We start from the raw sequence: 15209 nt of genomic DNA, 5'->3' as shown, positions 1-15209 counted from the left end.
CTCTCAGGAGAAAACAAAAAGATTTGGAATATGATAGGATTTTAAAAGTTCAGAGACAGTAAAGCATGATTTTTCTGTACTATAATATGAAAACCAAGCCAATTTCATCTTGGCTTGTGGCATTTACTGCAAAAGTAGGTGATGTGCTTTGTTACCATTATAACTGACACGTTTGTCTAACTCCCCAGGGATTTTTTTTCTCCCTCCGGTAGAAGGATCATCTCTCCTCAAAGAACCACATGGAATTAATCCAGACCCACAAACCACATTTTCTAGACTGTGGTTATGTTGAGATATAAAAGGAAATTACAAAATTTAAAGGGAGCTAAAGAAAGTCCTCTACAAGATGTTCTCTTGGGATGTACAGTTCCTCTAAAGTATTTTTAGTACCAGAAGGGTATTTAAGGATCTAGATTAATACCAGGATGTATTATGTATCGGCTGAAGCTTGTATAATTATTCATAGCTTTAACAGGTGGACTTTTTTTTTTTTTTTTGCTATTGTGTGGGGGTGCCTCTGAACTTGTCATGTTTCCAAAAAAATTATTCTGTTAGTTGATTGATAGTTTCCAGACAACATTTGCTGGATTGCTGACCATTAGAAGAATATCTTTAGGTTTGGCTAGAAAGACGGTACTTTTCTCCATAGGAAAAACACTTAAAATATCTTTAGCTTTTCAAATATCAGCTACCTGGGTTTTGAATGATTTTTTTTCTAGATTAAAATGTTTTGGTGCATTTTATTTTTTAATTTGAAATTCTGTTTTTTCTTCAGAAAAATGGTCTCATTGGAAATACTTATCCAGTGTGTGACTTGTGTTCCCCAAGTGGATTGGAGGTCTTGGTTTAACAGTGTAAACTGAATAATAAACTTAGAACTCTGATCTTCCTCTCTGAAAATTAATCTATGACACATAAAAGTAACTTCTTGCAGTGGCTCTGCTTTCTCATTCTCTTATATATTCTAAATCATACATATGTTTATTATAAATCTTCTGTTAAAATAGTGGTGTGGTTTTCATAAAGAAAGAAAAACAAGGCAAGAGAAAACTATAAAAAAAATGTGAATTCAGAGAAAGGGGAGCTGTTATTTGAAAGAATCTCCCTCCCAACCCAAACAAAAACCAAGCCAAATGAACAATGCCCCGCCCCCGAAGTAAAGGCATTGTTGTTGATCAAACGTCATGTCAAATCACATGACAGCGCTCACAGAGGATAGCAACACTTCACTTAGAGTGGGAAAACTCTTGAATGACAGATTGATAGATAGGATGTTCCTAAGATACTTTAAGTTAATTTCAACTAAACAGGTAAATCCCCTTATGTGCATGTGTGGACTTTACTGGTAAAATTCAGATCTCAAACGCAGCTAGGAGCTTTTGACAATGTTACCCTTTTTCTTTTGGAGAAATATTGGAGAAATGAATTTTTCCCTAATGTCCAAGACATGCAGGAGTCAAAATAGGAAGGGAAATAGGTAATTTAGCAGGTCTGTTGTTGTTTTGTTGCACATGGTTTAATCCAGGGGTAGGTCATTCAGTTGTTCTTAGATCATAATTATGAGAAGTGATTAAAGGATATTATGTCATTAAGAAAAACAGTCAGAAAAAGGAATATAGGAAGGGTAACAGAAGATGGAGGGTGGGGAGGCTTAGGAAAAATCTTTTTATTACTGAAAGCTGTCTTCATTTTTAAATGTCATCAGTCTTGCTTTCTTGTTTCTCGTCTGGTGATCCTTTCAATCCTTTTATGCATGGGTGGAGGTGGGTGTGGATGGGTGTGTTTGAATATTCAACAGGAACAGCTGCTGGATGACCCTGAGAGATGGCCCCATTAGCTGTACGTGCTTTTCCTTGCCTGTGCATTGAATCTTAACAATAAGCAGACAGAATTCCAGAGTCCTTCATGACTTGTTTACACAAAGCCTTTAGCTGGAATCTAGTGTTGCCCCTCTGTTTGTATACAAGCTATACAGGAAAAAAGCACCATATAAAAATACATTTTGAAAGAACATAAACCCCCTGCAATTATAATAATCAAAGCTTTATGCATTTTAGGCATTAAAATGAAAAACAAAATAAAATCTAAAAAAGTCTAATGGAATATACTTCACCACTTAATTAGTGTCAAAACCTGTGTTCTGTATTTTGGACACTTACTTTTCTATTTTCTTCAGGGAAATAACACTTGGCAAGCAAAGGTTTTATGTAGGGTAGGTCCTTGTGCTGCATGGCAGCTCTGGTATCTAGAGTGGTTTCCTTCCCTCATATTTAGGGACTTGAGGCTTAATATGTCTCAGTGCTCTGAGGCCTGATTTGCAGAACCTCTGCCTTATTCATGGTATTGCACTGTGCATATGTGAACCTCTTAGCTTACTCCATGTATCTGTGGGGTGCTTCATACCCTCTTCTTGTGAAAGTTGCAAAGAATACAAGAAGCGCAGTCTCCTCTACAGCCAGTTTTTGCTGTCTCTTTTGTTCAGCAGGGTCATTTTGTTTCTTGTTTCACTTGTTGTGTTCTCGGCAGTTTTCAATATACTATTCCAGCTTTTGTGACTATTCCTTATCTGTGTTTCTCTGTTAAATATAAAGTTCTTCTCCCTCCTGCCCTCCCAAACTGAAAACGACTCATCAATGTCCGTACTTTATCTTTTCTTCCAGGCATGCTGTTTGAAAAGGCTAGAAAACTTGATTTATTTTTTCTCCTCTGTGACAATTTAGACTTGTCCCCTGCTGATCTTGTCAATGTATTTCTGACTTCTCTAACAGTGAAGAGCAGTTACATATGTAAGCAGTAGATTTTCATCCTCCAGTTAGTCATTTCATGTTGTCAGTCAGCTGCACTCCATATTGCTGGCTACTAAATGGAGGGAGGGACGTGTGGTTATAAAGCACAGACTGTACAACAGAGGCTTCAGTAGCTGCTTTCTCCGAAATAACCAAAGAGCGTTTCCTGAGAGGTGACCACACTACCACAACCTTTATCACTTCTCTGTGCATGTGGGAGAGGTTTCCCTGAGCACTGCTCACACTACAAACCCAGGCTCTGCTCCTGACTGCCCGTACTGACACGCTGCACGAGCTGTCAGTCTGCGTGTGTGTGCTGTGCACCCCCTATCTTAAATCTAAAGGGATTATTTTTACCCAGCTTTGTAAACTGATCATCTGCTTTCCTAACGAAATGGATGTTACTTGCACTTCTAGGAATTTTGAGCATTAGGGTTTAATAACCCAATGGTCTGAATTATTTATATATCCATATAGACTTTCTATCTTGTTTTGTGTTTGTCTGTAAAACCGAATTTCTTTGGAAAAATTGAATGAGAAGCACTCCTGCCTCTTGGAATGGCACTGAGTTAGACCCGCTTTCTCTAGAATGGTAGATAAACAGAAATTTGCTGTGATTATGTTCAGCTTCTAGTATTGTTTAATATTATCAAACTTCTGTTTAAAAAAAAAAAAGCAAGCCCTTCCAAAGATATTTTTTTAAATTTTATTGCAAGATTAAAAGCAAACCTTGAAAATGAATACAATTAAATGCAGTTATATATCACATTTTATAATTATATCTTATTTACTGTTTATAATAGTTATATATAAAATTCAATACTTGCGTTATTTTACTTATTTGGTGATTTCTCTAACTATAAGATTAAGGAATAAAAGTGACAAGAATGTGACTAAAAAACTATCCTCAAAAATTTTTCAGAGGTTTGGGTGAATAGAAATGTAGGGTAAGACAGCTTCTTCAAGGTCAGGTATGATAGTTAATGGGGAAATTATTCAGGTACTAACAACAAAAAAAATGTATAAATCTTCTGAAACATGTATTATTTCTATTCAAACCTCTTTTTAGAGAGCCACTGCAAAGCAGGTTCTTCACTGTAAACATATTGGAACTGAATGTACTTGCTTTGCCTCCTGTTGGCATTTATGGGAAGGTGTTACCTTTCACATCATTCTATTAAATTTGGACTGGAGCTGAAGAAAGCATTGATGTAAGACTTCTTAATAAAATAAAGAGCTCTAGTATTTCAAAATTTCAGAGCTGTCCCCAAGTACACACAGCTGTTCCCCAGTGTATTCATTTGTTCTTGTTTCTCTTTTCTAGGAGCTTGAGTTGCCAAAGGATTACCCTGCATAAAAATCTATTTTTCTCTTTTGTTTGCAACTCTGTTGTAACAATAATTTCACTGACTGCAGTTGCCAACAATCAGGAGTTAGTTGCAACTAATCCAGTAAGTGAAAGTATATTTGGCAGCCTTGTTGATTTGTATGTGAAAAACTTCAGCAACGCAGAACAGATGAGACATGAATAGTTGATTAAATGTATGCAGTGAGGTTAAAATGTTCAGTAACGATGCATCTGTTACATAGTACAACAGATGTCTAACAATGATTTGGGCATTTCATTTGAGGTTTTGAAGTAGTAAAAACACTCTAAGAGACAGAGCATGCCGAACTGCTCATCTGAATTTCTACAAATCACTTTTTCAGAGAAGCAACTGCAAGAAAGTAGCTTATTCTAAATCATGTCAGTGAGGTTATGGGAGTTGAATTCACCAAGGAAGGAGAGTAAAAGAAGTTTTGCAACATATTTTGGATCGATCAGATACTTTCCTATGGCTTTAACTTTGCCATCTTCAGTTGAAATGAGAAGAATTAATTATTTTTTTTTTGGTGAATGAACATAAAGCTGACCCTTATATTCCTGGAATAAAAAGCAAAATAAAAAAGCTGTCCATTTGGGTCTGATTTTTCTCTCTCATTTCCTGATAATACTGGGGTAAGTGTGAATCAGTAGCCTCTCCCAAAAGGCTAGGAGTTATAGCAACAGAAGAGCCTGAAAATGAAATACATAAACAAACAAATCCCTATCTGTGGCTTTATTTTTATTTAGACCTGGAAGATAAATCTAAATTCTGTGAAAGTTAGGGCAAAACTCCAGAAGCTGAATCAAGTAAAAAGATGTTGTACTGTAAAAGCTCATCAAAGTGCTGGAAAACAGGCTTGAGATAGCTGCTAATAATCATCATCAAGTGAGTAAGGTAGCAGAACATGGTAAAATAAGACTGATTTTTAGATTGTTTTAAGCTAAGTGCCAGAAATAAATCAATAAAACACAGCAATTTCAGAAGGAAAAAAAAATAATCTATTCTGTTTAAATCTGCAAGTTAACTATTGCCCCTTTTTCACAACCTCACATTTTGTCTCCACAATAAGTTATATTTAACCATTTTAGTTGAAGAATAGCTTTTGAATGAAGCTATACAGAAATATATGCCAACATGAGCTTCCTTCCAGAACCTACTATGAAAGTTGTCGACTAGCCCTAGGTACGCTTAGGATTAGGTTAAAATTGGAAGTATTGTAAGCATTTTAAAAACAGAAAATGTTCTGTGGAGTAGTTTATATCTTCTGATTGTCAAAACTGAAAGGGGATTACCCTCATTAAAGTACATTTTCTTATGTGATTACCATCAGATAATTTAAGGATCCCCTGTTGATAGGAATGGTCAAATGTGGTAGTGTTTGCAATAAGGGAAAATATCATTAGAGCTTTCTGCCATCATGCTTGAGGATCTCGAGTTCCTTATGCTTGAATAAGGAAAATACATAAATTACCAACTTTTTGTGTCACCAGAAAGTATGGAATTGCAATTCTGTGAAAATTCTATTAAAAAAAATAATAGTGGAAACAGAGTAAAAATTAGCATTTGAATAGCAGTATTTTTTTTCATGTTGCAAATAAAGCTCTGAGATTTTTGAAGCTTAAAAATTTATATTGTACTCTGTTTATTTCTGCAGGTTAGTTGCAAAGTGTCACAGTTCATCTACCTGTATCTAATGGGTTGCAACTACTTTTGGATGTTGTGTGAAGGCATTTACCTACATACTCTCATTGTGGTGGCTGTTTTTGCTGAGAAACAACACTTGATGTGGTATTACCTTCTTGGCTGGGGTATGAAATTTCACATTCTGTATTTTCAGGCCAATGCAATCTCTTCCTCCTTTTCATGAGAATTCAAACAGCTGTACCTCTGCTTCTCTGAGCTGGTAGCTTTGAACAACGATGACACACCCCTCTTCTTTGTCTGTAGTGTTTTAACAGGCTCAGAAATATTAATGTAGGAAGTTGTATGTACCTCTATCTTTGCTGAAAGAGAGATCATGCATTTCTGGAGTCAGGAAGCGACTCCTCCTTTGTATAGAGAAAATAGTCTCCTATTATAAAAAAAGACATTAAGAAGTAATTATTCATTGTTCCTCATCTCGAAGATGTTTATTCAGGAATGAATGTTTGTTTTCAAAGAAGTCTTGCCATGCCTAGGGTGGAGGGTCAGAACTGAGTTAGAGATGGCCAAGAATTTATTTTTCCAGCAGTTCCATTTGACCTGTATTGTTCACTAAGCAAATACAGAATAGCTGTGGCTGAAGATCCCAAGTAATATCAGTATCAAAACTAACAAGCCGAATCTGGTCATTTCAGATAATGTACAACAGCATATTCACAAAGTGCAAGTGCCGACTTTCTCCTCAGCCTGTGTGCTGGCACTTTCAGCTACAATATGACCCGGTACCTGGGTCACCGCCTCTCCCACTACAGACACAGCTGAGATGTGGTTAAAAGACCATAGGTGCTCAGCAGTTTCTGAAAATTAGGTACCACCAGAGTGTCAAGGACCCCAGACAACTAATCTGATTATTCTTTTTAGATTTTGGATTCAACCTGATTTTCAGAGTCTGATTTCATATTTATTTTGGAGGTGACCTTGTTTTCTGGCTACTCAGCAAGTATCAGTGAGGACATGATCAAGTTAATCGTACTGGTAAAGCTGTGGTTGTGTATACAATTACCTTTTTAATATTACCTACCTATTTAGCGTTATTGCAGATGGCAGTCGAAAAACATCTGTGTTAATGAAGACTGATTGTTGCATTCTAAAAAGTTATAATTTGATTTGCCTTTTCTTTCTGTGTGTTTGGCAAGGCAGTGGGAGTAAGGTTTCATACACCCTTAGAAAGAAATCTGAGAAGATAGAAATGGAATTGGTCCCTGTTAATTAATTTGCTCTGTAGTTATATAGTATGGACAAAGTGAAAATATAGAAGATTCCTGCAAGAGATGCAAGTTTCCTTAGTTATTAACTAGGTTTACATGAGAAGAAAATGTTGTTTTTATTTCACAGGTTTTCCGCTGATCCCTGCTTGCATACATGCCGTTGCTAGAAGTTTATATTATAATGATAAGTAAGTAGCATCTCAACTTGCTTTGCAAAATCTTCTGTATTTTTTTAAGGGGGGCGGGGGGGGGGGGGAAGGAATACAAAAGATAATAAAATGCCAAATGTTTTTTCTTTTCCTGTTTGTTTTCTCTAGTTGTTGGATCAGCTCTGATACTCATCTGCTGTACATCATCCATGGCCCTATTTGTGCTGCTTTGTTGGTAGGCATTTTACAGATAATTTGTTTTTCTTATTTGTTTTCTGGCTGTTCTTCATGGGCTTATAAAGTTGGCAAGAGACTTAAGCTAACATTTAGAGGTCACTGTCATTCACAGGAATCTTACTTAACCCAGTAGGTTCCTTAAACACAAGGTAGATAATTCTTGGTCTTATTAAGGAGCTGCACCCCTGGTCCTTTGGGGAACTCAGGTTCTGCAATGATGGTTGTCACTCCACTTAAATGCTAGTAAAAAGGAAGGACTAAATATTTCCTGGAGTACTGGAGGGCCACATTCAAATCCTTCCTTTAGCTGAGAATGCTTTCTCACTGCCCAGGTCATTTGCCAGGTTGACTCTACAACCAGCATCATTGTCCCATGGAGCTAATGTGGCCAAACAGCTACCAGGCTGAACCTCGCTGAGGTTCAGAAAGAGGGGTCTTGAACATCAGGGCTGACTGTGGGTGGGAATACAGGATGGAGAGAAACTAGAGCAGGCCCTTAGGAAAGAACCTGTAGAAGTAGTTCTGCAAGTATCTGTGATTGCCCCTGTTCTGGTGCTAGCCTAGCAATGTGTGCTTTGGCTGCTGGGGTATGGCGACTTCTCTCTTTGTTAGTCCGCCTGAACACTTAGATCACGGTGTTCTGCTTTACATTCCAAGTTAATGGCAGCTCTGTTACACTAATATTTGCTACCGAAGATATTAAGTTCTAGGTAACTGAAGATACCACTGCATAAAAATCAACGGTGTACTTCAGTTATACTAGGACTGAATTTAACCTATGAAACTCAGGCAATAGATTATTGCTAAATACAAATAGATGCATAATAATAATAAAAAAGGTACTAATATGTACCTCCTTACACAACTGTCTACGTAATTAATACTTATGAATGCATACTGCAGAGAACGCTGCAGTGTAGAGGCATTCCATATGGGACTGGAATTAGCTGATGATTACGTATTACAGTCATCTCTTTTATTGTAACAGAAACTTCAAGCTGATCTGTCAAAAATATTGTATAGATGTCTGCTGACTTTTCTTAGGGCTTTTCAGTTCATGCAAGGAAATTAATTAAGAATGAAAACATTAAGTAACTTTTTGGAAATAATTTCCGTTTCTGATCTATATGAACTTCCTCTTCTGTTAAATTGTTAATGAATATTTGTGGAGGGTGTTCTGCACATAAAGAATTCTCTTGGAAGACCACTGAATAAATCCTGTGGTTCTTGTGACTCCCACTTTCATTCACAGTGAAATTTAGCTGGTGAAATTATATTTTGAAGATGGTCTCAATACCGTGACATGCCTGAGATCCTCTGCATGGGAACCCAGAAGCAGTCACCATGAAATTATTGAGATCCATAGGCCTTGGGGTGTGAATTATTGCTGGTAATCTCTTGTCCCGTTAGTCAGGTCTGCCATTTACGTTCATGGAAAGACACTTTAACTAGTGCTCTAATCTGTAAACTGAAACAGAATTCTAAATCCTTTCAATTTTTCTTCTCTCTCATTGACATGGAAGGTGAAATCCTGTTCTCACAGAAAGGGATAAGGTTTTTTTTCTCACTTCAGTGGTGCTGTATTTCACCCAAAAATTGTATGCCTTTCTGCATTGCCTTATATGTTATTACTTCCTTTGTCCAGGTGTCTCTTCACAGATATATTACAGTGAAGCTCTTTAAAGCTGAAAAATAATGTGTATTAGTCAGAGCTTGCTGAAATAACAACAGAAAAATTTGTGTAAGTTATGACTACTCCATCTTCCATGAAGTGACCTCATTTTAGGATGTAACTGAGGGTAGATTTATATCAGATATTAGCAAGAAATTCTTTGCTATGAGTGTGGTGAGGCACTGGGGCAGGTTGCCCAGAGAAGCTGTGGATACCCCATCCCTGGAAGTCTTCATGGCCAGGCTGAATGGGGCTTTGAGCAACCTGGTGTAACAGAAGGTGTCTAGCAGAAGGGGGTTTGTAACTAGATGATCTTTAAGGACTCTTCCAACCCAGACCATCCTATGATTCCATAATGTTAGAACATTTTCTCCTTCCAAGCAGTGGCCTCCACAAAGTCTCACTGAAAACAGTGGCCAGATTTCTGCTGGTTTCAGATGTATTGGATCAGTCCCAAACTGCCAAGTCTTCTTTCCATTCAAGGCAACACTTTAAATGTGCTTTGATTTTTACTGGAGCCATAATAATCATCTCTTTGGGGTTGGTTTGGGCAGAAACTTTGCCATTCTCTTTGCAATTTACAAATACGTATGCCTTTGGTATTCCTATAGGTTCCATCAGCTGACTGAAGGTGTTTCTCTTGCATTTTTTTTGCCTCAGTACAATTGGTAGATTTGTTTGAAAACAATGTAGGAATAGCAAAGATTAAACACAACTACACATCTTACCTGTGATGTGAAAGTACCTTAAAGGAATCTCTATCCTTTCTGGCGACAAAGAGATGTAATATGTCAATTCAGAAGAGAAAAGTCAGGGATAAAGACATTAGACAAAATGCATGTTTAGGCTTTGTGAACAGGACTCGTTTGCTTAATTGGCTTGCTTGCCAGATACAATTTCCACACTTTACTAAGCATGACCTGCTTTAGTAGATGCTGCTTAAGCAACATTATTAAACTGCAAATTAGGTAACAAAGGAGAAGATGCTGTTTCTGTTTGCAGGAGCAAAATCTCAAAGAACATGAAGATGACTGTCAAGTGGGTGACTGGGTGAACTGGCAGAAGCCAACAGGAATTTAACTCTTGAACATCACTGAAAATTTTAACATTACATAAAGTTAACAATAACACTGCTTTTATGATCCCTGCTCTTACATAACTGTCCTCCGATCACTGCCAGAGATACTAGAAATGGGAGCAGACATAGGTTGCATTTTGATTGGAATTGTCTTCAGTTGACCATTTAATTACAACTGTCTGCATAACCAACCACAATTAAAGAGATAGTGCGGGAATGAAACAGTAGAGGGTGATGTTAGTTTTTATGCTAGACAAGATCAAAATGGTGTGTGTGTGGAAAAGCAATGTGTTTGAACTTCAGTGAAAGCAGTGGTGATTTCAGCGTAGGTTTCAGATGCACCAGTGCACTGGTGATTTAGTTGGCATTGGTCCACTGAAGGAGTAGATTTTGGTTTAGTTGTGCTATTATTTATATGAATAATACTACAGGGATGCTCATTTTGCCCTATAATACTGTTATGTATCAGTTTCTTTGACAGCCTTTTGTAGGTGCAAATTCTTTTAGCAGAAGAAGTGTACCCGGTGAATGTGTACTAGAAGGAAGTTCAGGAGCTCCAAGATTTGTCACTGACCTATTTATTAACTTTAAGCTGGACTCAGTACAAGACTTAGGAGTTTAGAAGTTGAATGCTTAGCATTCGTATACCCAGCCTTGGAAATGTTCACAGGTCAGGTATATAACATGCCTTCATGAGCACATACAGGTGTTGTGCCCAAGGAAGCCAGGCTTAAGCAGGCTAAGCTCTGCTGAGCTGCATAAGTGTATTAAAAGCTAAGGTATGGCTATCAGCAAGTATCTAAGAATATTTCAGTTTCCTGCGCTGAGAACAGTCTGTTTATATCTTCCCAAGGAAGAGTTAAAGCAGAATTTAAACCAACATGCTAATAAGGATTACTGTACTGCTTAACACAAACTCAGCATGGAGAGAAGTAGAAATATCAGAGGAGAGTTTAATTCCAGAACTGCAGCACCTGTTGCCTTGTAAGTTTGGCTAAGTTTGCAGACACTTTTAAGGCAGAATCTAAAATCTACCAAGTTCCCAGTAGAGGCACACCATTTCTTTTTATTTATGATTGCCTTCTCTGCCTTCGTTTCCATTTTTGCTCATTTGCCTGGTTCAATTTTCAGGTCCCTGTGGAGCTGTCGGTATTCTACTCTGTGTTCATACTGCAGCTAGCACAACAGGACTCCTCTGCAGCTTTCCAAACAATCACAGTCAATTTGATAATATATATGTGAATAGTTCCACTGGCCTGCTTTTGCCTAAATGTAAAAATCTACTCACTCCCTTGCTAAAGTCAAGGCCTGTTTTCATCATTTCAGTTAAGAATTCAGTTCATCCTGATCTCACTAGATTTTTGTGACAGAAGAGGTATTAATCAAAACTTGGTGCTGCACACTTTCACTGACACTCATACTGTGTCCTCTGCTTTGCCTCATTCATTTTTTCCGTTTACCCTAATAGCTATTTGCAGACTCTTTGTGTGCTTATTTTTGTGCTTCTTGGTTTTGGTGGGTAAGTGGAACAATTAGAAAAAATCTGTGCATTTCAGCGTGTTGTAAACAAAATAGTTTGTTGGGTGGTGCTTTACTCCCTGGCTGCTGCAACTTTCACCTTCAGTTAACATTCAAGGACAGTATTATAGGAATTGGTCATGCTACCAGACCATGAGAGGGCTGAAAACTCGGTGTCTGAGACATGATGCTTCGCTAGTAGATTTGAGAAGGATTAAATTTAGAAATGGAGGAAGGACTTATTGTCTGTGTGTGCTATAGGAAGTTGGATGAAGATTGTGGGCTGCATAAAATCTAAATAAATCCCTTGAGAAAGAATCAGAAGACCTTGGTTGCTTAAACAAAGCTTAAAGGTTGCTGGAGACTTCCAGGAGAAATTCATGCAGTAGTTTCCTATGTAAAACCATTTCCTGTTGAAATGATTTAAATAGCATGTAAGTAGAATATAAATAACATCACATATCTGTCAAGGGCCAGGTTGCTATAACAATACACAGCTGTTTATTGTGAAAACCTTAACTGACATGAAAAAATTCTGCCAGGGTTGTGGAGGACATGGTGACACACAGGGTCTGAAATGGCTTCCCTGTCTGCACTTGTCCTACAGCAAGACCTCCTAGATCAGGAATTCCTAGTCTTTTTAGACTAGTTTTTTTAGAAGGGAGTTGCCAGCAGACGGACAGACTTCTTCCCCCACCCTCCCTTTCGTCTCTAGATAGTTATTGACGCAGACAGACAGCTATCTGGAAGAAGTTAGGACCAGACTCTAGGTCTCTCCCTTCCATAGCGGGTCCCCTGAGCAGCACTGGCTTGCCACTGTGCCCTTGGGCAAGGTGATGGGACTGGCTGAGCTCTCAGTCTCTTCTAGCTGTAGTTTCTATAAGGGGCTGCCATTATTACATGATAGATGAAAACACTATAATCACCTCTAACGTTGCTGTTGCTCTGGTTACTGGCATCCTTAGGCTGTGTGTGTATGTATATACACATACGCCTTTGTGTGTGTATGTATTAGTTTTGTGGTTACCTACAACAAGTGCTCACATATTGAAAGATCTAGTCTGCGTAGCTGTCATTTCTGTTTGGGATTTTTTTGTGTGTGTGTGTCAAACTGAACGAACAGATATGCACCACTTAACAAGGAAAGCCTTAAGAGCTATGGAAATAAATTCAGTAGCACATGAGAACGATGTAGAGCATCGTCTCAGCGCTTGCCCCATTTGCAATCTCACTGGATGATTCATAAACCCAACCATTTGCCACTGTGAGAATGTTAAATCTGTTGTTTGTCTACAAGAGCATACAGTTCCTTGTAGCAGCATTTTGCTGTGATTTTATTTTTTAAAAAACTGATTTATTTCTTCTCTATAAACTTGTCAAAATCGTATTTGAAAAATAAAAAAGTAGCTTTTTGAGGAAACACATTTAAACACAAAGAGGGAAGAGTATAATCCTCTTTCTTGATGAACACAGAATGACATAACCATTTAAAAAACCTAATCATTGACCTGTGTACCATTATTGCGGTAGCAGAATGAAAGGTGCGTGGATTGTAAACACTGGAAGACGAATGGTTATCTGGGTGGGCATTTGCTTAATAAGTTAGAGGAATGGATTGGATACTGGGTGTTAGAGCCACAGCTCTGTTACTTAAAGGTGTTTTCAAAGAGTTTTAACTCATGTTTATTGTACAATCATGATGCTATCCATGTAGTATGAGTTCTCTTGAGTTGTCTGGTTTGTAATATCACAAAACAGCGTGTGTGTGTGATTATTTTTCAAACTACCTTCAGTGTCATTTCCTTTTCCAACAGGTGAATCTTTTCTTCCTGCTAAATATCGTTCGTGTTCTCATAACCAAGCTAAAAGACACCCACAAGGCAGAATCCAACCTGTACATGAAAGCAGTGAGAGCTACCCTGATTCTCGTTCCACTGCTTGGCATTGAATTTGTCCTGTTCCCATGGCGACCAGAAGGCCGGATTGCTGAGGAGGTGTATGACTATGTGATGCACATCCTTATGCACTACCAGGTAGGAAGCATTAAACAGTTTCTGCTCACTTCAGCTAGATAGCAACTGGCATGTGAAGCAAATAAAAAAGAAATTATAGTGTTATTCTCATTTTTAAAGACCTTCATGCAATATTTTTATAAATTGACTTCCTCATTATCTGAATTTTCATTTCCTAAAGGAAAGAAACATCATTGTAGATAGCTGGCCCAATACTTTTTATTAATGTATTTTTATAAATAAATCCCCAAGTTTAGATTTGTACTGCATTTTCTTTGCTGTTTGTATCCAAATTTTATTGGAAACCTCTAATTATCTGCAACCTGAAAGAAAAATCCATATGTAAGTGAAATAAAGCAGAACACTTTTATTTTACAGGGTCTACTGGTGGCTACAATTTTCTGCTTCTTTAATGGAGAGGTACAGTGACAACTTTTAACATGTTTATAATATTTTTCTTTTTAATATATTTTTGTGTTGTTTCAGTAATTAAGGAGATGGTAACTTTCAATTTTTTTTTCCTATTCATTTTCTAAATCTAAATTTGTCAGGTAAAAATTAAATATCTGTCTGCCAAGAGCAGAGCTTGGAAAGGACTGTGGCATCATTCAGTACTTTAGGACTGACTTTTGTGCTGAGCAATATACATGTCTCTTGATTAAGGAATTGAAGACACTTGTCACTTTGATATAAATTCTCAACAAATATCATACAAAGTAAAATGTAGTTCAATATCCTAAAGGTATATTCATCTATTTTAGAATCTGTGTAGCATCTGTTATCCTGGAGAGTCACTGTATTGGTCTTTCTGCAGCAGGAATAGAGCATATTGCATACATGTTGCTGTGCTGGGGGACTGCTGTGTTATGACAGCTCTTTCGGAAAATTTTAGGCTGAAGTTTGGAAAACTGTTTTTTAGCACAGCTGAAAAATATCATTCAAAAAAATCAGAACTTAATAGCTCATTGTGTTTGGGTCAGAAATTTGTGTTGAATAAGAAGTACACTTTTAAGAAACCATCATGAATCAATTCCAAGAACAAACTTTATTGTTATGTGAAACTCTTGCCCCCAAGCTGTAGAGAGTACACTTAGAGGGCCTTACAGTGTCAGAGATCAAAGTAGTAGAAAGGCCTAAAACTATATATATATACACACAAATTCATGAACATGGCTGTTGCTTGCAAAAGAACCAACAACTTCAAAAATTAACTGGTAGTTTTCCAACACATTTGGCAGAGGAACAATTACAATCCTACACTTATTCCTACACGTCTGTCTGTTCTACATTTAGTGCAGTTGCAGTGTATGGCTGTAAACAGATGTGTGGGAGTAACCAGATGTTTTCATGTGCCTGAACCCCTAGTTTCTTTTATGGGATATTATAAAATTCAGTGTGCTTATATAAGGTTATTGAACAGTAATATTTACTTATAGGTAAGTATTTGTCTAATACTAGAATTGATTCATGCAGATCACCCT

The 15209-nt window shown here is 37.4% G+C and overlaps 1 protein-coding gene across 6 annotated transcripts in view; it reads left to right on the top strand.

The window, feature by feature from the left end:
• The window catches only part of CALCRL (calcitonin receptor like receptor), a 68114-nt gene that overhangs the window by 44390 nt on the left and 8515 nt on the right, over positions 1-15209 (top strand). For all 6 annotated transcript variants that reach the window (XM_027798721.2, XM_027798717.2, XM_027798719.2 and 3 more), the window contains 6 exons: positions 4111-4237; positions 5808-5961; positions 7190-7250; positions 7380-7446; positions 13531-13749; positions 14107-14148. In XM_027798721.2, coding sequence (XP_027654522.1) covers positions 4111-4237; positions 5808-5961; positions 7190-7250; positions 7380-7446; positions 13531-13749; positions 14107-14148 — 670 coding nt within the window. The remainder of the gene's footprint in view (positions 1-4110; positions 4238-5807; positions 5962-7189; positions 7251-7379; positions 7447-13530; positions 13750-14106; positions 14149-15209) is intronic.

Source organism: Falco cherrug, chromosome 8 (genome assembly GCF_023634085.1).
Source record: "Falco cherrug isolate bFalChe1 chromosome 8, bFalChe1.pri, whole genome shotgun sequence".
NCBI classification, from domain to species: Eukaryota; Metazoa; Chordata; class Aves; order Falconiformes; family Falconidae; genus Falco; species Falco cherrug.
The sequence above is the reverse complement of the archived record's forward strand: the minus strand, read 5'-3'. Positions and strand labels throughout refer to the sequence as shown.